Raw genomic sequence first — 26,770 nt, forward strand, 5'->3', positions numbered from 1 at the left:
CGTAGGCGTTGCTCAGACGCTGCCAGACAGATTCATTCCACAGTGAGACTTCGTCGCGATCGCAAGCTTCCGAGATCGAACCGCCACCGCCACTTCGAGCATCGGATCAGGAGCAGCGACCCCTTCCACACCGGGTCACCCACAGCCCGTGACCGCATTCTCCGGCGGCCCAGCGTCCCAAAAATTGACTTTGGGTTCTTCTTTAGACGTACCTTGGAATTCCGTAGAATCCCTTTGGCGGCCATATTTGTTTCTCATTTCTTCGATCGACTTTGATTTGTGTCAACCAGTGTGGGTTCCGTGAAAAAATACAAATTAAAAAAATACAGGAGCGGAAGTGTTTGCCACAGGCTGAGAATTCATTTAATTTCGAAAAGATTTGAGTTCGAGATTCAAGAATAAAATAACACCAAGTGTATGGGTGTATGTGCTTGAGTGTGCGAGCTATGGACGTGTGTGTGCCTGTGAACCCGATCGCGAACGCTGCTTGTGTGCGTGCAAGTGCCCCTATGTGTGCCGCAAGAAATATCCGCTTACCTAAGCGAAAAAATTCTCTCGCATCGACTGCGGCGGCAGTTTAAGAACCGCACCTGGACACAGATACAAGTCAACACACATACAGAGAATATACACTCGCAGCCAGACGGCTAAAAAAAATTCAGAAAAAAAAATAAAGAAATACCTGTGCACACGGACGTGGCTGGCACACAAAGCCAAACCAGAAAATCCACATTGTTCGGGCTAGTTCGTCTCGTGTTGTCGTTGTCGTAGTCGTTGTCTCGTTCTCTTACTCGGTACCCCCTTCTTGCTTGGTGTCGCGCCCCCTCTACAATAAAAAATATATATAAAAACAAGTAACGTTTAAAAAAACAACGTTAAGATAAGCCCCACAAAATGGGTGATTCTACGCCTATTTGCCGGTGCCGTGTCCTGTACTTGGGCAGCGCCGTGCCCCGCCAGAGCAAGGATGGTCTCCAGGGCATCCAGGAGCCGTTGAGGAGCCTTTATCCCTCCGAGGGGGCTGTGGGCGCCAAGGGCATCGACAGCTGGCTGAGCGTCTGGTCCAATGGAATTCTGCTGGAGAACGTGGACGAGAACCTAAAGCAAATCACACGCTTCTTTCCCATCGAATCACTGCATTATTGCGCCGCTGTGCGTCAGGTGCTCATCCCGGAACGGGGCAATGCACATCCGGAGCCAAAGTTCCTTCCGCTGGACTCGCCCTTCGCCCGCATGCCTCGCGCCCAGCACCCGCCAATCTTCGCCGCCATTCTGCGACGCACCACCGGCATCAAGGTGCTCGAGTGCCACGTCTTCATCTGCAAACGGGAGGCGGCCGCCAATGCTCTAGTCAGGTGCTGTTTCCACGCCTACGCCGACAACTCCTATGCCCGCCAGTTGGAAACGGGCGGAGGAGGCGGTAGCAGTGTCTACGGGACTCTAAAGAGCGCCGCTGGTAGCAAGTCCAACGGCGACCTGACCAGCGTTGGTCTCTCGAACGGAAATGGAACTGGAAACGGAAGCCACCACCTGGCCCTCTCCGCCCAGGGTGGCTGGAGATCGCGGGCCGGCAGCACCACAACTCTGAACAGTCTGGGACGCACGTCCAATGGCCACGCCCCCAACGGATCCGCACTAGGGCTAAATGGGGGAAGCACTGGAAGCGCCGCTGAGGGCTATACGTCCGTAAAAAACTGTAAGTACTGGACTTGGAGTTCTAAGTCTAAGCTTTTATAGTTATTTATAAAAGCTAAAGGCAGCAAAAATTATATAAGAAATACTCCGTAGCATTCGACTCAGGCAGTCAATAGAATTTTAATAGGCATTTGAAATATTTGGACCCGTCTGAAATATTAAGCAGCTTTAAAAAAAAAACATTATTAAAGGGGAGAGAAAATGTAAGAACTGACGAAATAAAATAATATATCTGCTTTACTTGCAATTTATTAATTTACAAACACTTAAAAATGTTTACAAATATTTATTTTTATAAAAATGTTTAAAAATTTTAAGATAAAGGAAATATTATCATGGTTCTGCTATTTCAAGCACAAATAGTAAGCGTACAACTTCCATATTGTACTTTTTGCAAAAACAGAAAACAAAAGAGTTCGTTGCCTAAGTCTTTTATTGACAGCAGGTGACGCGTCTTCTAATTGCTAAGCCATGACGCGATCAGTGCTGTGATCTCAGCTTCAAGACCCTCTAGTAAACTATCTGAGGTTAGATGCAGATTTATTGAAGAGCAACAGGTAGCCAGTAGAAAAGGGAGATGTTCGGACACACCTTGAAAACCCGGCAAAAGGTATGCACTTTATGGGTTTGCTGCAGGTATTTAATATTGACATTTTTGTGCCGGACTGCCAAGCCCTGACGGACGTTTGGCTTGAAATCGATGGTGAAACGATGACGGTGTCTCGGCATAGAGAGAAAGAAACACTTTTCGCTGCGACCAAACACTTTCCACTCATTTAAATTTCAACGATGGCGGGCAGAAGCCGAAACACAGAAGAGGCTAAGCCTCGCCGTTTTACGATTCGGCTGTTTCCCCGTCCATCGGTTATAGCGAAGTTATGATAATTATCATGTAAATTGCTGAGACTCAGACTGAGTCTCCGACTGAGGAAAGCAGGTCTTTTCTGCGACTGCCACATATCATCTCGAGCTGGTGCTGCTCGTGCGAACAGGCGCGATCTCTAGCCCGGCATTCAAATTAACCGAATTTCGCTGCGGATTCCGACTGGGCTAATGCCAAACTCACTCCCCGTTAATTTGCATGTAGATTGAATTAGCACAAGTCTGTATATATATATTGTATATCCAAGCTTGGGTGTTTGCATATAATAAGCAATAGGGTCGAAGCGAAATCTTGCGAGATAACTCGTGGGTCGGGTGTGTCGGTTTGGTGTCTCACTCATGCCTCAAGCCCCAACCGTTTTCAAACTGTGGATTTACCCGTTCATTTTCCATTCATGAATAGTACAGTCTTGGTCAAACAGGAAATAGAAAAACCTTCAAAATTGAAAAGGTTTTAGGAGGGTAACAATCACAAAAATTCTCAAAAAGTCTCTACAATATTATAAATAAATAATTAATCAGTGACATCAAAATTCCTAAGTCATTGGAGTTACTTACCTCCTCCCAAAATTGTAGAGCCCTCGTGATGTTTTTCTTCCAACAGTTTCAACTACAGTCTTCTATAAGATGATGTTTATTTATTTATATTTGTTAGTGATATTTTTAACAAACTCTGAGCAAACATGCTAATTGAATTAAGTTCCTCCCCGAATCAAATGACTTGCTGTAATGGGTTTGCTAATTACTAATGGGCCTATCCCACTAGCCAACGTAATTTATAAAATTCAAGCCTGTCTGTCACTGCCTTCTGACTGTTTCTCACAACCTCTCGGCCACGATCTGGGCAATTATTGGCCGTCTTTTGGTGGCCGCGCCCTTCTTGGCACCTGAGCCACCTTTCTCCCGCTCCCAAGAATCCCCCACATGTTCAACTGTGGTCGCGTGCATATTGGTAAGAGTGGGGTTACCACCAACGCAAAAGGGGGGAAAGCTGTGGGGGAAGGGCGGAGGTACACTCATTATACACATGCATGGGCACTTGCGCGCCAGCGAGTAAGTAAATCGAGATGAACGCGTGAGAAAATTTTCGGCTAGGGTCTGATCATTTTCTTATGACTGTCTCTCGTCTGTTTTCATGTTCCACCGACTCGAATCCGGATTCGGATTCGGATTTGGATGGGTTGGATCAGATCGCTGGGAAGCCAGTCAGTCTGTTAGCTAGCCAGCCAGTGAGCCGACTGGGAGAAGTGTGAAATCGCCGTAAAAAGAGAGAGTGCAGGGAAGGGTACGGGCGGAATAGGGGGTACAGCCGGAATATCTACGTCACTGTAAAAGTGGCTGAGTGAAGTGAAACTCTGGCGAGAAGCGATAAAATCTATTGTTGAACACGCTCATCCCCATATGTATTTATATCTGTGTGTGAGAGATTTCTTATTCATTAACATTTTTAATTTGCTCCGGGCCATAGTCGTCGTCGTCGTCGCAGTCTCTTCAAGATTAAGGTTGCCAAGAGGTCGCCGTTCTTTCCACGGGGATCGCAACGAGGCTGCTCCGGATCGGATCGGATCGGATAGGAGTGGAGTGGAGTGGAGTGGGAACGTCATGTAGTTAGCTGAGCGGCTGACGGCGGGTAATTGCGTTTGCTTTCATTAAAGCGACACTTATTATGATTCGTTTTAATTAAACGCACTTATTTGAGTCGAGCTTAATGTACAGAAAGTGTGCTGCCTTGCATTTGTCGATCATTGCCACTAAATCGTTTGTAAAAATAAAAACAGTAGTCCACTTATCGAAAGGATTTTATATTTCAAATTGTATAAACCACTGAGCTTAAAAACTCTTCAAATAATATCTATATTACTTTCAAAGTGTACCTAAAATTACCTGTATGTTACTATTAAATCACAATTCACTTTTTAATCGCATGTACCTTGTCGTGTAAGTAGCAATTGACTTATAACAAAGTCAGTTTACTTAATTCAGAACTTAGTCGAGTGCTATGTAATTTGAAGCCTGCGAATATAAGTGATCACTGTCACGAATTCTCGGATAAGCTGTACTTCCGTGGTCCGAAGAACAAGACTCCTTGGGAACGATCACCATTATTATGGGGAAAGACATGCACTAGTTTGAAAAGTATCCACCGGCATGGCCAGTTGACCGTGGCAGAAGCCTCCTACCATCGGGAATGCAACCTGCTGCACCACCTTCTGCTGCAACACCTCACCCTGCCCCCCATTCTCTCACTGATCAGCTTCCGCTGGGGGCTGCAACATTTTTGCGCGGCTATTACGTTTATATGTATATCGCTTGCATCCAACTTGCAACTTGCAACTGGCCACTGCCGCTATTGCATTATTATGCAAAGAGGCTGGACGGACGGACGGGGAACGATGGCCGATCCGATCCACGGTGCGGAGGCATAAACAAAGACGGGACACATTAACCGAAATCCAGTTGCAGTTGAATGACTTGGTAGCATGCAACACCGAGCCAGTGCAACTGCCGAGCTGGATTCGATCGTAACGCGATTATAAAAAATTCAAGTTTGATAGTTGCCTTAGTTGCCAGATTTGAATGTGATCTCTCAGCTGCTGGCATACTTACAGCTGTTGTTCTGGAACACTATTTCTCCATCATCTCGGCTGACAATTGACGGTCTGCGAGTTAATGCACATTTAGTGAATGCCAGAGAGTTTGCATAATTACCTTAATTTGGATGGTGTGTCCAGTAGCTTTTACGCAGATATAGGAAAGTTTTTCTCGGATAATTGGGGTTTAACTATAGCAGCTTTCTTTTGTGCCTGACATTTAGATTAGTAGAATTTTCTAATTAAAAATAATTTGATAGAGTCATTTCTGCTCGGCAATTTATGCAATTACCTATTAAAACTAGATTTATAAGAATTTCATTCAGAACTAACTTCAAGAAACTTCTATGTCTCTTTTCCGTGGCCTGAAAATTTGCTAGAAACTTACTCCACCACTTTTTGCATATTCCCATATATTTTATGGAAGTTTGACTGTACTGGTTTTGGAAACCCTGCAAAGACATCTCGGTAGAGTCTGTTGGAGCCCAATCTACCAGCGCTGCTTTGTCTATCGGCTGGCATTCCAAACCGACATGATCGGCCTAGATTCCGGCTTGCAGCTGCGCATGCGTCCCTCCGCCCACTGGGAAGCCCAAGACTTGGCAAACGCCAATGATGGAAAACGGAAAGAAAACTGCATGCCACTTGGGGCTGGTTTTCGTGCTTTGCTTGGCATCGTTCGGAGTAGTACGTGAAAAAAAATACGGGCTGCAAAAAATATTCGACAATGCTGGGCGCAGTTTGGCGCTCTCTGCCAATTGCCACTCCTCTTCCGTCCGAGTTGGCTAAATGCCAGCAAAGTGTTTTGTTTTGGCAAGCCTTTGCATTCGTGGTATTTCGACTCGAATTTAAATCGAGTCGAGTAACCAGCTAACCTAACCCCTTCCATTTCCATTTCCATTTCGGTGGAAGCTAAAACGTGGAAATACGATTTTCACGCACGCATGCGCATCTGCTGAGTGAGAGTATCAGTTTTACTTTTTGATTGTGCCGCTTTTATTAAACTTCCTCGGCGATTATGACGTAAGTCCGGCCGGCCAGCCGTACTACTTGGCTGAAATAATTTTGAGTAATTGCCAACTAGAGAGACAGGAGAAGGAATTTGTGAAGCAATTACCCATCGACATCGACATCGACATCGACATCGACATCGACTCATGCTCAAGCACAATTAGCCTAAGCCGATTCGCGTGGAAATATTATAATCATTAAAATAATATCCAATCGGTTGTTTAAACAACTTTGTGATCTGAAGTTTAATGGACTTCCGTAGACATTTACGCAGATTGCATTCCGTTCACGGTAAAAGTAACGGCTGTGTGGCGAACCGGAGAAATGAAAATGCGGCAGCACAGCTTCCTGCTGAGTAAATAATTCAAATATGGCAAAACTATATGTTATGTATGTATGTTTGTAAGCCAGGTCGAAACACATTTGGGCAAAGGGGTCTAAAGAGAACTGGTTCACACATTGATGGGAAACGAAACCATTTAAATTCACTTTCGAAATGGTTTCACGTTGGGCAGCCAAGGTAATTAATGAAAAAAAAATAAATGAAAGTGAACAGATTATCCCCGAGTCAACTCCGATATTGGCTCAGTATGAAGGAATTTTGCACGCTTGGCTTAAATATACAGTAATATATTCGGCATTTGACATTTTGGCCATGCGAAAAAGCCCCTTGCGTTGCTAATTAGAAAGCTCCTCGTCGTACAGGTTGTTTCCCACAAAATGTTAGATTGTCTAAAACACCGCTCTCATTTTCAGCCTCAACCGAGCCAAGTCTAAGAGGTCAATAGACCCCGGACCGTGTGGATTTCTCATGCCGGCAGATGAGGCAATATATGTACTCTATGCCGCCTAGTAGAATGGCAAACAAAGGGCCAAGACACAAACCACAAAGAGTGGTCCGAAAAAGAAATTATGACATGGTTGGTGAAGGTACAAAAAAAAATAACACTGAATAACTAAAGAAAAAAAGCGACCACAGAAGACACTCCACAAAGTGACTCGTCGCTTTTCGAAAATGGGCTGGGCCGGGGCTGGGACAGTGGAACCAGACGATCGGGTTTTCGTTCGGGGCTCTGGGGGCTCTGAGGCCTCATCCAACTGGACTGCAGGTGTAGCCACGCTCAGGTTATTAAATTACCGTTATTTATTACAAAACCGTTGCCGCCGTGGCCCAAATGCGTCGCAGAACCGCGACAACTGCTTCATCGGCATGGCTACTTTGCAACTTTTGGCTCTGACTTGGGTTTCCGACTTGGTCCGACTTGGTCCGACTTGGGCGACCCTCGTCGAACCAAATTTGAATTTGACCAGCCATTGTGATGGTCTTGGCCCGTTTTAGACCATTCCAAGCCGATTAGCCACGCTCAGTCGATGGGCCGGCGTTTTGGCTAATTCGTATTCGAGTGCTGCAGCTTTGTTCGGTTTTTTGTCCAGTGACTCAGCACTCTGCCTTCAGCGGCGGCTCAAATGGTGAGAGAAGTACGCCCAAGGCCTGGTGCCCTAAACAGCCCACCTCCCCACGTTCCAGCCACCCCATTCAACCCTCCAACCCACAATGGATATCAATGGTCAGTGCGCAGCATCCGTGGACCATGAAGGTCGGGGGAAATCTGACAAGGCTGGCTCACAAGTGCTAAGGTGCTTTCCATTAGCATCTAATCAGGGTACAATGTATTGATTTCAATATGTAAATAAAGCTGAGCACAGGCAACAACAATTACTTTATTTTTAAGGCCATGAAGTTATTCGTTTTGAATGGCACATGAATTTGATTTCCATCACATTGTAGAACGACAAGATCAGAATACTAGCGTTAAGTTATATTTTTATAGAATTTGTACTTAATATATATTACTCTTTCAGTTTATGGGAGTAGTGCTGACCTCAACGTAACGGTCGACGATGGCGATGCCTCACTGTACAATGGCGACGAAAACCACAAAGTCTGGAGCGGATCACAGGACCAACTGGACAGCATTGGGGCCGTGGAGAGCCCGTATGAAATGTTTTCGGGCAACACCTCCACTTTGGGGCGCCCCTTGAGAGCACGTCAAATTAGCACACCCATCGAAGTGCCTCCGCCCCCCGTAAAGGAGGAGCGCAAGCAGAAGCGGGACAAGAAGTCCTCAAAGTCCAGCGGCAGCCAAAGTCTGTCAGGCACCCTAATCCGTCCGAAGCCAATCCATCCGGCAGCCATGCATCGTGCCGGAATGCAGGGACCACCAGGACCCGGCAGCATGATCTATGGTCCCGTTAGCGGGCCAGGATCCCGCTACCATACGATCAGTCATCGCGGCTTCCCGCCAGGCCCTCCGCCGCCTCCCAACCACATGGGTCACCTCGCGCCGCCCCACCATCCCCATCCACATGCACACATGATGCACCAGCACATGGGCGGCATGCCTCCCATGCAGATCCCCGTCATGATGCCGCAGCAGTACGCCACGCTGCAGCCCTCGCGCTCCACCAGCAAGAAGAAGAAGAAGGACAAGAAGAACGGAGTACCAGTGGGCATGCCCATAGTGCCGCCCATCTACGCCTACCACCAGCAGCAGGCCATGGGCGGAGGACCCCCGCCTCAGATGGCCCATTCAATGATCGGAGAACCGCGTCCTTTAAGCCACTCCAGCAGGAAGCTGGCGGCCTCCATGGGTAACGGCCTGGACGACTCCGGCAACTCGGGAGCGGAGTCACCATCTCCAGGTGGAACGGGAATATATAAGGTGAGACACCAAATTTCATTATTAAGCTTGGATGTTTCTTTAATTTATTTGTTAGCCAACGAAACAGCTTTTTTTTTAGAAAATTGTTTCTATAAAACTTTCTTTTTAATCTTCTTTCCAGCGCAAGGGTCACCTGAACGAGCGAGCCTTTAGCTACTCCATTCGGCAGGAGCATCGCAGCCGGAGCCACGGATCCCTGGCCAGTTTGCAGTTCAACCCGCCGGACATGAAGAAAGAGCGCGAGATCGCCCAGATGGTAGCCGGTTTGGACCTGAACGACGGCGAACGACCCATGGGTCCCAATACCCTGCAGCGCAAACAGGCCGCCATGCAGATGGCCAATGGAGGTGGACCGGGACCAGGACATGGCCACGGACCAGGACCCGTACCGCATCCCCATGCACATCCTGCGCATCCACATGCCATCTACGGTCCCCTGGGGCCGGCCAGCAGTTTTGGAAAGCCGCGAAGATAAAATTCGATGGGAATGGGATTACTAGATTTTCAAGCTTCCGAGTTATCCCCATAGATATACACAACGTTTAGCGATGCTGGTCAAATTAGAAAAGGGTGGGTCACACGCCAGAGGTCAGACGGCGGAAGGAGCCACCACCAGATGGAAAAGATTCAAGCCGGTTTCCCCAGAGTGAAACCAAAACTTTACATAAATGAATATGTGTGCCTTATTAGGTTTATACTAAAAGTATATGCGCTCGCTAGTGGTCCATGAGATACCATACATAAATCGTTCTAGAACACACTGTAGAATATTATGCTATATGCTTAGTCCAATGGATGGCGATCACAAAAATGTAAAATACTCCATGGCAAGAGGATTGCACACGCATATACCGTACGTACATTTACATATATGCAATCGAATATGTACAATAAACTATATGTATCTACAATAAAACTGTTAACAAACAAACGCAAAGATTGCACGCCTTGAAGTCATTGTCCTGGCGCACCTAGGTGCATATAGTTCTGAAAGCCAAGAGGTGGGTGTCATGTCTGGGGAGGAATTATTATTGCGGAATGTTGGCCTCGGCTTCAGCCTTGTCAGTGGGCTTGCAACATGCAAAGTACGGGTATTATGTGTTCAACTATTGCAGACAGCGCCTCGCATGCAAATAGAAATACCCGAACCAAATCGATTTGCATTCAAATGCGCTCCGACTCGAAAATGAATTCCAGGCCCGGTGTGGGGGGCTTTGGGTCCAAACTCTGTTTGGCAACACAGCAATTCGGCCTCCAAGTAAGCGGTGTGATTTGAATTTTGACGACGATGCCAGCAGATGAATATGTATGCACCGGAGAATTTCGGGAGAAAAAAAGAGTCGATTTCACTTCCAGTTTCACTTGCGGCGAGAAAGATAATCACCTGTTCAAGTTCGGGTTTTTGAAGGGCCCTGGACCGTGGGTTAATTCATAACGAAACCAAAAAAAAATGTATTGCTTATGAAGCCTTAGCCGACCAGTTACCTAATTCTACGCAGGTGAGAGCTTGCCAATCTAGAGACGTAAATCAAATTTGGCAGCTCGCGCGCCTTCGTGTGCATTGATTTTGCAGTTTCAATTGCGCAATTCACGTGCCTGCCTTTAGCCAAAATAAATAAATAAAAAATTTAAAAAACTTGTACATACATCGGTATCCAAGAGGAGGCCTAAGTTGGCCGCCTCTCTGTGTGTCAGCGGCGCACTGGCTTTGTGGGGTTTATGGAAATTCCACATTGTATGAAACGAGAAAATGCAGCATTCCATGTCCAGTTTTACAGGTACCCCAAAGCGCCTGCTTGGTCAGGTGGTCGAGCAGCCAATTGTCCACTTATGTTAACCTATTGAAAGCCAGTCCTAAAGCTGTACGTGGTACTTGAAAAAAATCCATAGCGATTAATAACTAAAGTAGATAAACAGCTTCAATATTTATTTTCTTTTAATGCCGCCATAAAATTAACAACCATAACACTGATTTATAATCACTTTTCCGTATCTCACGTAATTAATATCAAAGACATAAGAATAGCAGATACAGGTGACCTCGACTTTAAAATGCAGACATGTGTTTTCTTGGCCACTTAATAAAGTTTTTTTGTCACATACTACCACAAATCTTGAGTTCAATCAAAAACGTGGCTTGATCAAAATAAGTTATCAGAAAGGTTTCTTTCACCTACATTTGCATAATAAAATATACACCACCCATTGAGCTCGAAAAGCCAAGACCCAAGCCTATCTCAAGACTCTTAAGAGAGTAGCAAAACACCTGCAACTTGGTCAGTACGTCACCTCCGCAATTGGCCAAAACAAACCGCTCCAACAGAGCAGAAGTATGGCTTGGGCTTGTGGATCTCGTTTGTGGCTCTCTGCTCACCTCTCGAGCTTTTGCAGACTTAGATCCAACTGATTTGGCTGGAACCCACTGCCAAGACTGGTTATTGACCATTGTCAACGGGTGTCTACCGATGTGTGAGTGGGTATCTGTGTGTGTTGGTAGCAGCCTAGACTGCAGCTAACTTTGGGCTGCGGGCCTGGGTTGCGGTTTGTTTATTGATAAACTCGTAGATACTTTTCTCTATAGCTGTTAATTTGGTCGTCCATCCATGTATTGGTCTCTGCGCCTATATATTTAGACACTTATATATAGAGACGTACCGTGCGATTGAATCTTTGGAATGCGGACAATCCAGTTAGCAAATGGAATTCTTTACACAGCCAACATAGCGAAACTGCTCAATGTGGCTGCTAAGAAGGAGGGGCCAGCACTTGACACTCCAGTTCCGAGCACTGACGAAGCAGGATTTCCAGAGTTCCCCAATGAACATTAAATAAAAAAAAAAAATACCACCTTTGTTTCCACTTCTAAATCCATTTGAAGGCAAAAATATGAATAAACTGAAATGAGGTCAAGAAAATGATTGCAGGCAAAAAATGATTGCCTGGGAAAATTGCATTACCTTATTGGGTACATACCTTTATCTGACCAATAACTCCATAAAAAGTCTTTCAATTAAAATAGTAGAATAAAATAAATTTAAAATACATCCTGTAGAATATGTTTAAAAAAAAAATCATAAATTTCAAAAATGAAATCATGGAATCATTTGTTGAGGATAGATTCAGTCAAACTTCTTTAATAAATGAAAAAAGATTTCTTCAACAATTTTGGAATAATATTGAATAATTTATAACTTTTAAACTAAAATTTATTAAATTATTTCAAGGTTATAACTAAATTATAAATTGGTTGTTTTCTATTTTATCTCATTAACTTAGGACAAATACATATATTTTCTCTTTTAAAAAATTTTTATAAAAGTATGCAACAGAATATTTTATTTATAAAAAGAGACATATAAAATATAGTACATTTTTAGGCTTGTCTGTTATCAATAATTAAACTAAAAACTATAAAACTAAAAAATCATTAAGAATACTCAATTTTTTTATCATATCACTTTAAGCATCTACCTTTCGACGGAAGACGCAAAACAAGCCCACCTGACGGCTGATTTACTCAATCATGTCAATCAAAAGTCAACCTGTCATAGGGCTTATTTTATTGAGGGGACTGGAAACTCTGCTCTCGGAGCGGAGAGTTCCTGTCCATTGCGGGAGTGGAATATTAAGCAGCCTGCAGAGTCCTATAAAAAGGATGCACATCTATTCGCGGCCACCAGTCTGCCCGCAAAATATCCAAGAATGGGATTCAGGACGTGGTCGCGGTTAGCTGTGCTGGCGATACCCTTATGGGCCGTGGCCTTCTACCTTTTGGTAGTAATGCCTGTGCCCGGACACACGGCTAGTCTTGGGAGCGGAAAGGAGGAGCAACGACAGCAGGACCTGGAGACAAAAATAGGAACGGATTCAGAGCAGTCCAATGGATATTCGCGGGATACCCCATTTCATTCTCGATTCAGCAACAGACGCAACCAGAGGTCCGCAGGCTTTGTCCATAGATTACCAATTTTTTCCCGTCCCATTATACCAATCGAACTGGATCTTATAATGGATACTGACGAAGAAATCCGCCCGAAAACGAAACGCTTTGATGATTACGGCCATATGAGATTTGGGAAAAGAGGCGGCGACGATCAGTTCGATGACTATGGTCACATGAGGTTCGGCCGGTAGACCCGGTCTAAAACTAGGCATCTTAACCTAGGTCCTTGAGTGGTTAGCTTTTGTAAATAGTACATGCCGATTTACATACACCATTACTGCTTATAACATTAAATGTAGTCTAGAATATACAATAAATAAGCGCATTGCAAAATTCATTCTAATATTGATTCTCAAGATTTTGAAATTCTTCTTTAAAATATGGTTTGGGAAAGCTTCTTAAAATATTCAAATAAATATTACTTACATGTTCCTGTGGCTTGATTTTCTTTAATCCTTCCTATTTAATAAAAATTTGCTAAAGAAATCCTTCCCTTCATCCAAAAATTATAATGTTCATAAAACTGAAGTAGCATATTTTCTTGATAAAGTTTCAATGATTTAGGAACATTCCCAATCTAAATTCGATAGGCAATTGACACTCCACCTCAGAACCGATACTATATATTTCACCATACACAATCAATGAGCTCTGGGTGGCAGAACCAGGTGATTGCCCAGTAATCAAAGTGGGTTTGGAGCGTTAACGTGTTTTCCGCAAAGTGAAAAAGTGTGCTAACCACCTTCGATAAGATTCGAAGTGCGTCAAATTAAATAAATGCGAATAAAATGATCACGGCATACTTTCCAATATGTTGAGATTCGTGTACCCTCTTTGTGTTTTGCTCTTCGTTATCCGGAATCTGGAGGCGAAAACCGTGCATGTCAAGGAACTAACTAAATGGACATTGACAAATGAGAACTCCTGTAAGTGATTCATTAAAAACTGATGCCAATTTAGTACACTTCCGAAACGTCACCAGAAATAAAAAAAAAATATGTATCGTTGAGATAAGATTAAAGAAGCATCGTCAGGGTTGACTTTATGATAACGCTTGTATTTGGGCTAATTAATAGCCTATAAATAGTGCTTACACTGTACTTTGATTTTGTAGTGATTTTTGTTTATGTTTTTCTGTACGGTAGCCCTACAAATAAATGTTTCCCGTTTCCCAACGGGAGTTTATTCGGCTCTGAAGGATACCTATGGTGATTTGTTGTTTGGTGAAAACGATGTAAACCTTCGATGGATAGCCAATGAATCCTGGATTTTTACAACAACTTTTGATGGTGAGTTTATGCGAGATGTGATTTAAAATTAAACTAAGATTATACGGTTGTGCAGGTACGGAATTAGGTCCCGACCAGGTGAACTTGACCTTAAATGGAATCGACACAGTTTCAAAGGTTCGTCTCAATGGAGAGCTCCTCGGCGAAACGGACAATATGTTTGTCCGATACTCCTTTTCCATCGGCCACCTTATGTTGCAGCAAGCTCGCAACACCCTGGAGATCGAGATCCTTTCGCCCATCAAAGAAGCTGCAAGAAGAGCCCAGGAGCGAGATGAGAAGGGCATTATTACAGGTCCTCGCAGTTGCCCAAGGGCTCCAGGCGATGTGGAGTGTAACAGGAATCATCTACGAAAAATGCAAATGAGTTTTGGAGGAGTGTGGAATCCAGCAGCACTTTCTCTGGGTATTTGGAAACCTGTTTCGATTGAATACTATGGGTTGGCTATTTTACGAGACGTTGATGTGGCCCTGAAGCGCAATGACACCCATTGGACAATGGATTGCCGTGCTTTCCTGAGCACACCTGCCCAAGAGAATTTTATCGGTGATATTGTGGTGTTCAGTAGGTATGTTATAGATTTTCTGTATAAATCCTTCCTATAATTTCAAATTACAGTGAACTTTTCGATGATCCATTCGTTTTGGAACAGCAAGAGGTCGCCTTTGATGCACCCATTTTAGAATTTCAAATACACATACCACAAGTAAGTTAATAAAAATGTTCGTAAAATTGTTCCATGATAAAATAATATTTTTTAAGGAACGCGTTGCTTTGTGGTGGCCTAATGGTTATGGCCAGCAAAAGCTTTACCCTGTAATGTTTTCCATTAAATGCTATACCGGAAATAGTTCCCATCTTGGTTCCCGAATGAAGTCCCAAAAGGTTTTAAAAATAGGTTTTCGCACAATTGAATTAGTGGAGGATAAAGATGGTGAGTTTGTCTTAAAATTAAATGTAGCATACTCTAATTTTCCCTTACAATAGACATTGGCAGAAGCTTCTATTTTTGCGTTAATGGACATCCAATATTCATGAAAGGAGCCAATTATATACCAGCTTCCACATTACCAGAATTGTCGGCAGAATCGGACACTGGTGAGTCCATTATTTCTCTAATATAACAAATAATTTATTGATTTTCTGCTTCAGTGGAGTATTTAATAAAATCTGCCAGGGAGGCAAACATGAACATGATTCGAGTTTGGGGTGGAGGTCTCTACGAGTCGGATACTTTTTATAACCTGGCTGATTTCTATGGCATTCTGGTTTGGCAGGACTTGACCTTCTCCCAGGCTGCCTATCCCCTGGCAGATGACTTTGTGGCCTCTGTCCGGTTGGAGGCTGTACAGAATGCTCAGCGTATTGCCTACCATCCCTGCTTGGCCCTGATTGTAACCAACAATGAGATAGAGTTGTTTTTGATACAGAACAAAACCGAACTTGGTGACAATTATGATAGTTTGGTGGAAGATTATAAGACTCTGTTTGTGAATACGCTAAAGGAGGACTTGAAAATAATATCAAGATATGATTTTAGTCCTCGTCCAGGACCTATGATCTCTACTCCTTCATTGGGAATTGCTGAGTCCAGCGGGGATTTACCTTCCGACCCACAAAGCCCCAACTTTGGAGATGGTAATTTATATGTAAATTTTTTTAAGCCTTTAAATAATTTTGACTTCTTCCAGTTCACTTTTGGGAGGATCAAAAGGATGGCTCTGAGCCCTCCACCTATCCTCAAGCTCGTTTTGTTTCCGAGTTTGGCTATGGAAGTCTGCCCATGATGTCCTCCTGGCAACGCGAACTGGACAATGGAGAAAATGCCACTCAAGAGGAAATTGCCACACACATCCGCAACCGACAGAGGGATCCAAGGGGATTCATACCACTAATCCAGCAAATTGTCAACCAACTGCCGTTCACTCCCCACAACTGGGACGAGAGCATTGAAAAGTTTATCTACTTCAGCCAGGTGACCCAGGCCATGACCAGCAAAATTGCCGTAGATGTATTCCGGAGTCATCGAACCGAGAAAAGGACAATGGGAGCTCTTATTTGGCAGCTAAACGACGTTTGGGTGGCGCCAACCTGGTCGTGCATCGATTTCTACGGAAACTACAAACTGGTTCAGTACTGGGCCAAGAATTTTATGGCCCCGACGACCGTAATAGCTTTATACGATAAAAAATCAGACAGCCTCAATGTCACCCTCACCCGGGAGGATTATTCGGAGCACTCGGACACGCAGTTGTATTCCGTGCAAATAAACACATACTTGTGGTCGGATTTTGTCGCCAAGAAGAAAATTGCCCGTGATTTTGGCCTGGTAAGCTTTTCCGAAGAGATAGCATTTATTATGATTCAATTGTTTTTCACAGGGCTCTAACGAGTTGGAACTACGCCAAATACCTCTTAGCTATCTACTGCTTGATGGCCACTCCAAGTCTGAAATATTCTTTGAAATTGTATTGGAGAACAAGAACCGCGAAACTTTGGCCAGAAACTTCTTTTATCCAGTGGCCATCAAAAATATTACGGGCATTAAAAATCCAGATGTGAAAGTAAGTACTTTACCTTAAGAATAAAAATTTCACAGGTTAATTCATATATTTCCTTCCAGATTCAGGTCTCTGGTCAAGATTGCAGTTCTGCCAAAGCACCTTATGCCAATCGCTTTAGTTTGCAAATCACCGTAAAGTCTCCGGCTCTGCTGGTGTATCTTGAGCTGACCCATCCCGGTTATATGACCAATCACCACAAGTTCTCCATAAACGGGTTCACCCAAACAGAACCAAGGAAAACCGTACATTTAGTGATCGAGAATAGCTCTGAATGTCTCACCCTCACCAACGATCATATTCGAGTTCAAACCATGAACCAATATTTACTATAATATAATACCAACCTCAAAGATTTTAAAGAAAGTATTAAACGAAATATGAGTACGTTCATTTCTCCCAGTGTGTTATTACCGGCCTCTTTGGGTTCAACCTTTCGTGAGCATGACACTGAAATTAAGTTCATTATCGATGTTCTACCGGTGCTCTCTCCACGGCGCTCCATGTCCCAATCGCCCCGTCTCTCTTTATTCTTCTAAGTAGCTCTCTCCCACTCCCACTCGCACTCTCACTTGCCGGGGGGACGCCACCACAGCAGCGGTTCCAAGTCGGCGAGCAGGCAATCGCATTTGCAGTTTGAGTGGCGGCGGCATCGGCGGAGGAACTCCATGCTTTCGGATCGGTGCTCCCTTTGCGGTCCGGTCGAACATATAACTTTTCCATATACTTATTGAAGAGGGGAGCCAGTGTGAACTTTAAAATAGCCCCAGCTGCTTGGTCACAATACTAATTCCAAATGCACACCCCATTCCGGAATGGACTCTCCGGAGGAGCCCCTTTCCGTCTTCTTGCCGGACTGCTATTCAGCTTTTTCCTCGGCTCCGTTCTAGGGGATGCAGTGGAGGTGATCGAGCTGGGAAGTAATTGGATTCTAACTAATCAGAATGGCTGTAAGTAGGACCCAGAACTGACCATTATTCCTTCTTCTTGGCAGCATTATTACCGGAAAGTGCTTTGTCTAATCAAAATAAATATTTTGATATAAAGATAGCCCGTAAATAATAAATGAAATTATGTGAGAGATTAGTAAACGAAATACAATCTGCCCTGTTAAAGCGAGTTCCACGCTTTGTTTACTAAACAGAAACGAAAAAAGTGAAAAGCTTATCTTTAGTGCCATTTAAGTGTGGGAAAAAAGGTTATAAAATTGAGATCTGCCTGTTTCCACAGCCCTAAAGATTCCGAACCAAACCCTTCCCTCGGGAATATACAGTGCCTTTGGTCCCGAAGTACTGAACTCTTTCAATGATATCCATTTGCGGTGGCTGGCCTACGACAATTGGACATACTCCAACAACTTTCAGTGTAAGTATATAGCTTAAAATATCAATTAGTTAAGGTACCCCCCCTATTATGTACTAATTTTATATAATTTTGAAGTATCACTTCTTTTCTAGCGAATTCTTGGTATGAAATGCTTTCATCCGCGGGAGGCAATAACCATTAGGAATAAGTGTTTTTAAATCGATTAAAGGCGCTATGATAACTAAAGTCCAAAAGGTTCCCAAGTGCTTATTCATGGTTCGAGAGCTATAATAAAAATGACTTTTAAGACAACTTAATCCTTTGCAATGATAAGATACGAGAAACTTTTACTAGCCTTTAGGTTAAACGCAATTAAATAATATTTTACTTATTAATAATCAATCTTTTATATTTTATAATCAACAAACAGTCGATGTCGATCACTACAAACGTGGCCATGTAAACCTCACTTTCCATGGCATTGATACGGTGGCGGAGATTAGACTTAACCACGAATTACTGGGCCGTACGGATAATATGTTTGTCCGATATTCCTTCGATGTGACGTCTCTGCTCCAGTCGGAAAACGTACTGGAAGTGGAGATCCAGTCCCCGGTGGCAGCAGCCCTTCTGAGGGCCGATGTGCTGGACTATTTGGGGAAGAGCGTGCCACCCGACTGCCCGCCCAAAGAGTACAACGGCGAGTGCCACATGAACATGTTGCGCAAAATGCAGGCCAGTTTCTCCTGGGATTGGGGTCCAGCGGCACCTTCAGTGGGCATCTGGAAGCCTGTAGAGCTGGAAATTTACGAGGTGGCTGTCATAAGGGACGTGGATGTGGACATCACTCGTAACAGAACCCACTGGAACATGCACATTCGCTGCTATTTGGATGCCGTGGGAAAAGAGGACTTCTACGGCCGACTTATTTTGTACACTGTGTAAGTGGCCTTGCCCCAAAAATTAGACTACAAGTGACAGACCATTTATGCATTTCAGCGAGCTATTGGATCTTCCGGTGATCGTAGATGCATACGCCACGAAATCCATTAGCCACTTGGCACCGGTAATTGAGTTCGATCAGGCCGTGCCAATTGTAAGTACACCCCGCTAATTTCCACGGCGATCTGTGTCAATTGTTGTTGTCGTTCTGCAGGAGAAAGTCGCAGCATGGTGGCCTAATGGCTATGGCGAGCAGAAGCTTTATCCGCTTCACTTCACTCTCAAGGCCTGGCTCGGCAACTCCCCTGAACTCCGGGCCAAAACCAAGTCGCACAAATCGCTGCGTGTCGGCTTTCGGACAGTGGAACTGGTGGAGAGGCCGGCCCCGGATGGGTTGGGAAACACCTTCCTGTTCAAAGTCAATGGCGTCGAGATGTTCATGAAGGGCAGCAACTATATACCATCCCACATCCTACCCGAGCAGCAAACAGAAGATCAGAGTGAGTTGTTAAACTTAAACTATCAAGAATTACTATTAAAATGCAATTTTTTCTTCCAGTTTCCCACATTTTGCATTCCGCCAAGGAGGCCAATATGAACATGTTGAGAGTGTGGGGAGGTGGAGTCTACGAATCGGACTTCTTCTACGAATTAGCCGACAAACTGGGCCTATTCATCTGGCAGGATATGATGTTTGCATGTGCCATGTACCCTGTGGGCGATGAGTTCCTAGCATCGGTTCGAGAGGAAGTGCGCCAGAATGCCAAGCGATTGTCCCATCATCCGAGTGTAGCGATTTTTGTGACCAACAACGAAAACGAAGCAGCGTTGGTTCAAAATTGGTATGGAACCGAGTACGACAAAAGCCGCTTTGCTTCGGAGTACAGAGAACTCTATCTGGCCAATGTCATCCACGAACTAAAGCTTATTTCGCATAATTCAAGACCCGATCCTTTGGTATCATCGCCTTCTAATGGAAAGGCCAGTGAGCAGGACAACTACATCTCTGCCAATCCCCAGGATAATCACTACGGCGATGGTAAGTATGAAATATACCACAAGAATCCTTATTTAAGCTTTACTATTTTCTAGTTCACTTTTATGACTATCTTAAGGATGCCTGGGATCCAGAGATATTTCCACGCCCCCGATTCTCCAGCGAATACGGCTTCCAGAGCTTTCCAGGCGCCTATGCCTGGCAGCGGAGCAAGAACGATGACGATGATCTCCTCACCTTGATGAGCCACCGGCAGCATCATCCACTGGGCAATGCCCCCGTGATCGCCCTGATAGATAGACACCTACCCCTGCCCCTGCCGGAGGACGAAGACTATGCCAGTGGTCTGATCTACTTGAGCCAGATTGCCCAGGCGATGGCGACCAAGGTGGAGACTGAATTGTACCGTAGCCTCCGGGACACACCGCACAACACCATGGGAGCCCTCTACTGGCAGCTGAACGATGTTTGGGTGGCACCCTCTTGGTCTGGCATTGACTTTTATGGAAATTGGAAGGTACGATTTCAAATTACTCTAAAACCGGTATTCCTATTGATAATAATATTTGAAACCCCTCACAGATTCTACACTATTGGGCAAGAGATTTTTTGGCCCCCATATCCATAGTGGCTCTTTACGACAAGCCCACCGATTCCTTGAACATCTCGCTCATCTGTGACCAACTGAAAGTGGACACCCAAGGTCTAAATGTGGTGGCTAACGTGCATTTGTGGTCACAGCTCTTGCCCCACTCCTACACAACCTGGCCAGTGACCTTGCGCCCCAATGGAGTTCAGTATGACAAGATAATCCCGATAAACGATATATTGAAAGGAGAATACAATAGACGTAATGCCTTTCTGGAACTACAGCTCCGTCGGGACAAGGATGTGATATCAAAAACCTACTACTTCCCTAGTAGCCTGCGCAGTGCCATTGGTATGGAAGATCCTGAACTCGAGGTAAATTAGTGTCTTTTTTAGACTATTTTGACCTTTAACTTGTATATATTCCTTGCTAGTATGAGATCGCCTCTCGCTATTGCCTGACAACCGGAGACGTTGTCCGCAATAGCATTAGTATCAGCATTAAAATAAAACGCCCGGCTGCTTTCGTTTACCTGGAACTGCTTAAGCCCTATCGCTACACCCTATCCGAGAATGGTTTCATGCAGACTGCCCCCATGCACATTGTGTACTTGACCTTTGACGCCAATTCTTGCGCCCGTCTTCTCCGCAAATCCGATCTTCGAGTCTTGACAGTCAACGAATTCATGCCTTAGAATCTAAAGCTTAGATTAAATCAAGTTACATTTCCTTGACAACTTTAATGCAACATTTATAAATAACTTAACAATAAACAAATCAATAAATAGCAGTAACCATTGAGCACCCAAAAACCGGAACCGGAAACTTCCTGGTCTATCTATCGAAGCTGGGCATCTGTACCCGGGGCGGCGTATAGCCCTCGGGATATGGCACCAGCTGGTTGTTGAGAACTCGAGCGTTACGCCAGGTCTTGACCTTATCCTCAGCAGTGTCCGGCACTCGGACACCCTCGATTAGCGTCACGGCAGGTCCATCCACTACGCTGTGGGTGCTTTGGCCGATTGGATTGCGATGGGGACTACCATGTCCACTGAACTGAGCCGGTCGCCGAACGGGCGTGGCCGTTGGAGCTGCCACTCCAGCACTGGCGGTCACCACCACAGAATGAGGCATGTAGGTAACGTACTTGGATTTCTGTGGCAAGGCATTGTAGTTGTGTTTGGTGATAATGTTCTGGGGACGGTAACGCTGAGATCCTCCACTGCTGGCATAGGCGCGATTATCCCGCTCGCTGTCGTAGAACTCGTGGGTTTCCGAAGCCGCGTACTCCATGTCACGGGGGAAACTTAAACCAGGAGCCTGGGCAGCCTGTCGCTGGATTCTGGGAAAGAACTCTACCGAGTCGGCCAAAGCTAATGGTTGCCATTGACGATCATTGGCGAATGAGAAGCTATCACGGTTGTTTTTCTGAGCCGTTGGCTGCCAGGATATATCCGCTGCCAGCTGGCGACCGCGTCGCGACTCACCAGCTCCCTGGACCGACCCAATCTCCACGGCTTTGCTGTGGGCCTTGGCCAACTGGAGCTGAATCAGTTTGGCCTGGCGCTGCTCCGCCTCGACCTTCCTCTGGCGATAATCTCCCATCTGCCGGGCCAACTCAATCTGCTTCAACAATGCCGGACTATGTTCGAAGGTCAACTGGCGGCCGCTGGCGTTACTGGGTGCCGAGATCACCGGACGTTTTACATCCGAACTGCGCACAAAGAAGGAACCAGCTGCATCCTCGGCTCGGGCCTTGCGGCTATTTTTTCCCACAAGGATCTCCACATCGTCGCCCTTGCTGCCCTTGACACTGACCACGCGCACCTTGGAGGGATCCAAGTTACGGCCAAATCGCAGCTCCGTTCTTATCAAGGCGGGTTTTCCGGTGGTTGCACTCGGGTTCCAGCTATTCGAATTCTCCGACAGGGCCATTGATCCTGCCAAACAGGCCACCAAAACTGCAAAAGCAAGGCATCTCCACCAGCATGAAGCAACCATCTTTGGGAATAGGAGCTGTAAGAATAAAGTTATGGATAATAATTATTAATTGAATAATTTAATTGGAATACATCCTGTAGGAACCCAAAGAGAGTGTAAAAAATGTATATCTTTAATCGAACCCATTGCTCATTTCATCTTCCCATCTTCTTCAGCATGCGGGAAACTCGTGACAGCTTACAGGTGATCTCGTTCAACACCTCGTTGAATTTCCCGCGCTTTCATAATTGAATTATCGACAGATAGCTGAAAACAAGCCGGTTGTAGTTGGTTCAGTGCACCGGCGATGATTTTATTGCATTTGCGTGTTTGAACTGGGTGCGTTGGGCTCAGAAAGCGAAACATCAATTAAAACTGCAACTTTCATTGCCGGCGAATGGCATGAGGAAATTATTGAAACTGTTTACCGGCTTTCTGGCGTTGTTGCTAGGCCGTCGACATTAAAATTTGATGTCAACTCTCTAAAGAACTCAAAAACTACCTTAAATTTTTATTTTTTCATCTTTTTAACTGCACTGCCAGCTTGTAAGAACGGAATCAGAGCCTATGTGTATCATTCTAAAATAATAAATATATTATTTCTTTCATCCCGTTGACAAAAACCTAAGTATTTTATAACACCATAACTTAGGGAGCAAATTAAAATGTTTGATAAAAACACATTATTGATATTTATAATACAAAAATGCACAGAAAATCGATTTTAAAAATACTTTAATCAGCACGAACTTGGCCAAGTGGAAAGTTAGTTCACCGGAGCAATGGTTTACCTGTCAAGTTTACCTGTTGTAAGTTTATTATCCAATCTCGATAATCGGGTGCGGTCAGAAATATTACGCATACGCCACCGAGGCTCTGGCCACCGAGCCAATAAGCCACTAATGAGTGAAAATTGGCCGGCGAATGCGAAAAAAAAAAGAAACAATTAAGTAAATTGTAAATTGCAATTTCAATGTAAATGCGCGCTGCAAAGTTCACGGCACGACCGCGTCTATTATTGGAACTGGGAGTTGGAACCGCCGGCGCTGGAGCTGGAGCTCTGGATGGCTAACCACGAGGCTGCTCGTCGACCCAAAACGCTCCGGTCTGCTCGGCAAGACTTTCACTTTCAACTGGAGTCAGCCGGGCAGCTCCAAGACGCGCCTTTGTCTCGATGTACCTTAGAAAGGTACCTTAATATACTTGGATTCTTTACGAGATGGGTTCAAATTAAAAACATAGCACATGGTGCAATGAGACATTTAATGAAACAACAATTCCTGCATCGAATGAAGAACTTTTAAAAATTAACAACAAATTTTCTCTTGAATTTGTCATTTTTATTTGTTTATCTTTAAAAACTTGATAACTTGAAAGGGTATTCTGAGTTCGATGTCTATTGTCCAGCTCTGATTTCGTCTTTGTTATGAAATGTTACTGACGAAGCACTCAAACGAGTTTTGTGCTTGCACCGAATCCCCAAAAAGAGCACCAACAACCACGCGATCCGACGAGCAGAAAAGATCCAACAATGGATACAAGTCGTTCGGGCCATTTCTTTATGGCCCGGTGCTTTCGCACTGGCCAGCCAGCGTTTTTAGGCCGCTGGACTGGCGACTGCAGTGACAAAGCGCACACTTCAATGTCACGACTTTTTTTTTTTTTCATTTCGACTAAGCGGCTTTTTTCGGCAACTCTACGCCACTTTTGGGTGTTATGTCACTGCGCAATAGTGGGGCGATGAGTGAGCGGCGGAAATGCGGTCGAAGCATTCATCTCTTCGCTTGGCCATAACCCTTGTTATGGTCATAATCGGCCAGGCCAAGCGATTGGGAGCGTGTGTTGAAATGCAACCTGCAATTATTTCCTATGTCTTGGCCTACACGTGCACATTTTATTGTTGTCTTTTTGCCTACGAAATAAATTACAAAAAAAAAAAAAAGACATGCAGCGCACACTTAATGACGGGTCGGGCTATGTTGCAATTGCCGCTCAGCTGTCCGTTGACTCTTCGTAGAACGTAACTCTCACTTATCGCCCAAAGGGGAGGGAAGGGGAAGTAACCATCTCCATCAGCGACTGCTTTTGGGCCATGTCAGAGTGTCAATCACAGCCACACTCCATACATTGTGGAGGGGATCTGGCAACAAAGGCTGAATTGAAATCGCGTTGCCGCCCACAAAATGCATAGGAGGAGGGGCTTAAAGTTGAAGTTTTGGGGGGAGGGGGGAGCAGCCGGGAGCTGGGATCGTAAATTGGTAGTCAGGTCATAGCCGGGCAATTGAACGCTTGCCGTCTTATTGTTATTGACGATCGAGTGTAATTTCTGAGGCGGCCGATAGATGACGCTGTGGTAGTGCTGCTACTGACACTGTCATGTGCGAAATGCAAATGAGACTGCGCTGCGGTTAATGTAGTTTGCCGGTGCCTCGGCTCTGTATTAATTTCACTTTTACTTTTTTTTATGATTAACATTTCCCACCCAAAAGTGAGAAGCTTTACATGATTTTTGTCCGTCTGTTCACTTATCCACATTCGTACTTTCTGCGCAATGAAATGTGAAATCCCCCCAGAGATCGTAAACCACCTTCAGATGCTGTGCTCGGCAAGGCGCCCTCTCTGGCCTGGCCAGTTCATATGAATATGAATTATGATTTTTGTTTAGCTCTTTTTAGCCAGCATCTTTTAATTACACACGTTAGTCAGCGGCGCCCTGCCATCCCGTCCCTTAAAACCTGGGTGTCGCAATTGAAAGTGAAACTCTTCTTACTTTCAAACGTTTCAGAGTGCCGCCAAGTCAAAGGTTTGTGGCCAACTCTGTCTGCCCGTCTGTCTGTCATGGCCCACTGTTATTTCCTGTGCACTTACCCCACGCACGGATTTAACTTTGAAAAGTTGTCATCATTCGGATGAGTGTTCTCTGAGTGACTCGAGTGCCGACTCATTCGTAAACTCGAATAAAAGGGTAAGTAGTTTGGGGTAGGTCAGTGCACAGAGCCGAAAAAAAACCTGTTGAAAAAACCACTAGCAAGGAAACTCCCAGCAACTAAGAAGAGGTTTCTCCACTTTTTTTTGGCGAAACTTTGCCAAAAAATGTATCCTTTTGCAGTAAACCCTGTAAACGGGTATTACGTATACGCCCTGTATGCTGCCAAGACTCACTCTTATTGTTGGTAACTCGTTGCGATTATCAGAAGATTGCTCCGCTGGATCTGTGAATTGTGATCTTTGACTCTGGGTTTTCCTCGCAAGCGGCTAAATTGTGCGACAGATCGCAGCGCGAACCGAAATACAACTGATGGCGAATGAAAAACTTTTGCTTGCAAGTAAAAAAGGCAGCGAGGTGGAAAACGACAGAAAAAAAAAAGTAAAAATGATTATGTATACATATGTTTGGAGGCCGACAGAGCCGCAGACGAGGCGGCAGCAGCTGGAGCGGCAGCAACACCAACAGCAACAAAAGCAGCAGCAGCAGCAGCAGCGGCAGCGGCAACGGAGCAGAGCAGGGAAGGTAACGCCGCCGATGCCAACGGTAACGAACGCAAACAACGATACTTAACCAGCACTCGCACTCAGTCAATACCTGGCAAGAGAGACAAACTCTTTAAGACACAGCAAAAAAATCTGGTTACCAAGATAGGTCAGGATAAACCTTCAAAAAGGGTAGGGGGTTCACTTCATCAGAAGCTTTCAGATATCCCATAAGGATTTAAGCATGCAACAAGGGTTGTACTCCATGAACTCCAACATTATAAGAAAAGATCATCTTCTTTAGACATCAAAGTTTCTTTCAGTGACCCAGCCAACGCCAAAGACGAACGGTCCCAAAGGCTAAGCCAGCGCCAAAGTCACAGCGAAATTGCTCTCGAAAACAGCAACATTAACTGAGACTGTGATTTCCACTCGCCGAGTGAGACTGTAAACAAAGCCGAAACATATCACAAAAAAAGAGGCAGCCGAAATCGGCGAACAATTGCGCAATTGCGCCGCTTCAAGCCACAACCAAAACAGCGTCTTTAAGGCGTAGCTGCAGAGCTCTCATCTTTTGTACCTGTGTGTGTTTGTCTCAATCTGTTTTTTGTCTATTTTTTTTTGTTTTTGGCAAGTTTCCAGAGGTTCAACGTCTTGTCACTCAAACTATACATCTTCCCTGACATCAGGAGATTCCGGTGACTTCCAAAACTAAAAATTAATTTTTTGACTTCACCGGAAGGACTACTGTTGTAGACAGTTTTTAAAAGGACTTCTTAAGGTTCAGGATT

The 26,770-nt window shown here is 44.8% G+C and overlaps 5 protein-coding genes across 6 annotated transcripts; 4 read left to right on the plus strand and 1 right to left on the minus strand.

Moving 5' to 3' along the window:
- The first annotated feature begins 1 nt into the window (after position 1).
- Positions 2–9,839, plus strand: LOC6500470. Its single transcript, XM_001953249.4, has 3 exons — positions 2–1,696; positions 8,043–8,902; positions 9,024–9,839. The coding sequence occupies exons 1-3, from the start codon at positions 895–897 to the stop codon at positions 9,375–9,377; spliced, it is 2,016 nt and encodes a 671-aa protein (XP_001953284.1). The 5' UTR covers positions 2–894; the 3' UTR covers positions 9,378–9,839.
- Positions 9,840–12,548: 2,709 nt separating this feature from the next.
- Positions 12,549–13,190, plus strand: LOC6502654 (drosulfakinins). The gene has a single exon (XM_001953250.4). The coding sequence runs from the start codon at positions 12,605–12,607 to the stop codon at positions 13,034–13,036; it is 432 nt and encodes a 143-aa protein (XP_001953285.1). The 5' UTR covers positions 12,549–12,604; the 3' UTR covers positions 13,037–13,190.
- Positions 13,191–13,510: 320 nt separating this feature from the next.
- On the plus strand, positions 13,511–17,089 carry LOC6500471 (beta-mannosidase). The gene is made up of 10 exons (XM_001953251.4): positions 13,511–13,771; positions 13,991–14,134; positions 14,190–14,703; positions 14,754–14,841; positions 14,898–15,069; positions 15,123–15,233; positions 15,288–15,773; positions 15,827–16,464; positions 16,517–16,699; positions 16,759–17,089. The coding sequence occupies exons 1-10, from the start codon at positions 13,657–13,659 to the stop codon at positions 17,029–17,031; spliced, it is 2,724 nt and encodes a 907-aa protein (XP_001953286.2). The 5' UTR covers positions 13,511–13,656; the 3' UTR covers positions 17,032–17,089.
- Positions 17,090–17,313: 224 nt separating this feature from the next.
- LOC6500472 (beta-mannosidase) lies at positions 17,314–21,318 on the plus strand. Its single transcript, XM_001953252.4, has 9 exons — positions 17,314–17,646; positions 17,927–18,061; positions 18,432–18,942; positions 19,001–19,097; positions 19,158–19,443; positions 19,503–19,982; positions 20,036–20,457; positions 20,523–20,903; positions 20,963–21,318. Exons 1-9 carry the CDS (start codon positions 17,493–17,495, stop codon positions 21,221–21,223), a joined length of 2,727 nt encoding a protein of 908 aa, XP_001953287.1. The 5' UTR covers positions 17,314–17,492; the 3' UTR covers positions 21,224–21,318.
- On the minus strand, positions 21,244–25,822 carry LOC6500067. Of its 2 annotated transcripts, none has more exons than XM_001953253.4 (2): positions 25,671–25,822; positions 21,244–22,544 (listed from the first exon to the last, which is right to left on the minus strand). In XM_001953253.4, the coding sequence occupies exon 2, from the start codon at positions 22,527–22,529 to the stop codon at positions 21,363–21,365; it is 1,167 nt and encodes a 388-aa protein (XP_001953288.2). In that variant the 5' UTR covers positions 22,530–22,544; positions 25,671–25,822; the 3' UTR covers positions 21,244–21,362. The 2 variants fall into 2 exon arrangements, with proteins under 2 accessions (XP_001953288.2, XP_032307678.1); XM_032451787.2 differs by lacking the exon at positions 25,671–25,822 and adding an exon at positions 23,313–23,607.
- Between the last annotated feature and the right edge of the window lie 948 nt (positions 25,823–26,770).

The sequence above is a fragment of the Drosophila ananassae genome, chromosome 2L (assembly GCF_017639315.1).
Source record: "Drosophila ananassae strain 14024-0371.13 chromosome 2L, ASM1763931v2, whole genome shotgun sequence".
Taxonomy (NCBI): domain Eukaryota; kingdom Metazoa; phylum Arthropoda; class Insecta; order Diptera; family Drosophilidae; genus Drosophila; species Drosophila ananassae.

Bases quoted from the DNA above. Each gene is read 5' to 3' on its own strand.
- LOC6502654 (XM_001953250.4), top strand. From the start codon at position 12,605: ATGGGATTCAGGACGTGGTCGCGGTTAGCTGTGCTGGCGATACCCTTA.
- LOC6500471 (XM_001953251.4), top strand. From the start codon at position 13,657: ATGTTGAGATTCGTGTACCCTCTTTGTGTTTTGCTCTTCGTTATCCGG. The intron at 15,774-15,826 runs GTAATTTATATG...GACTTCTTCCAG, and splicing joins AAGCCCCAACTTTGGAGATG to TTCACTTTTGGGAGGATCAA. The intron at 16,465-16,516 runs GTAAGCTTTTCC...TGTTTTTCACAG, and splicing joins TTGCCCGTGATTTTGGCCTG to GGCTCTAACGAGTTGGAACT.
- LOC6500472 (XM_001953252.4), top strand. From the start codon at position 17,493: ATGCACACCCCATTCCGGAATGGACTCTCCGGAGGAGCCCCTTTCCGT. The intron at 19,098-19,157 runs GTAAGTACACCC...GTCGTTCTGCAG, and splicing joins TCGATCAGGCCGTGCCAATT to GAGAAAGTCGCAGCATGGTG. The intron at 20,458-20,522 runs GTACGATTTCAA...AACCCCTCACAG, and splicing joins ACTTTTATGGAAATTGGAAG to ATTCTACACTATTGGGCAAG.
- LOC6500067 (XM_001953253.4), bottom strand. From the start codon at position 22,529: ATGGTTGCTTCATGCTGGTGGAGATGCCTTGCTTTTGCAGTTTTGGTG.
- LOC6500470 (XM_001953249.4), top strand. From the start codon at position 895: ATGGGTGATTCTACGCCTATTTGCCGGTGCCGTGTCCTGTACTTGGGC. The intron at 1,697-8,042 runs GTAAGTACTGGA...TTACTCTTTCAG, and splicing joins CTATACGTCCGTAAAAAACT to TTTATGGGAGTAGTGCTGAC. The intron at 8,903-9,023 runs GTGAGACACCAA...TCTTCTTTCCAG, and splicing joins GTGGAACGGGAATATATAAG to CGCAAGGGTCACCTGAACGA.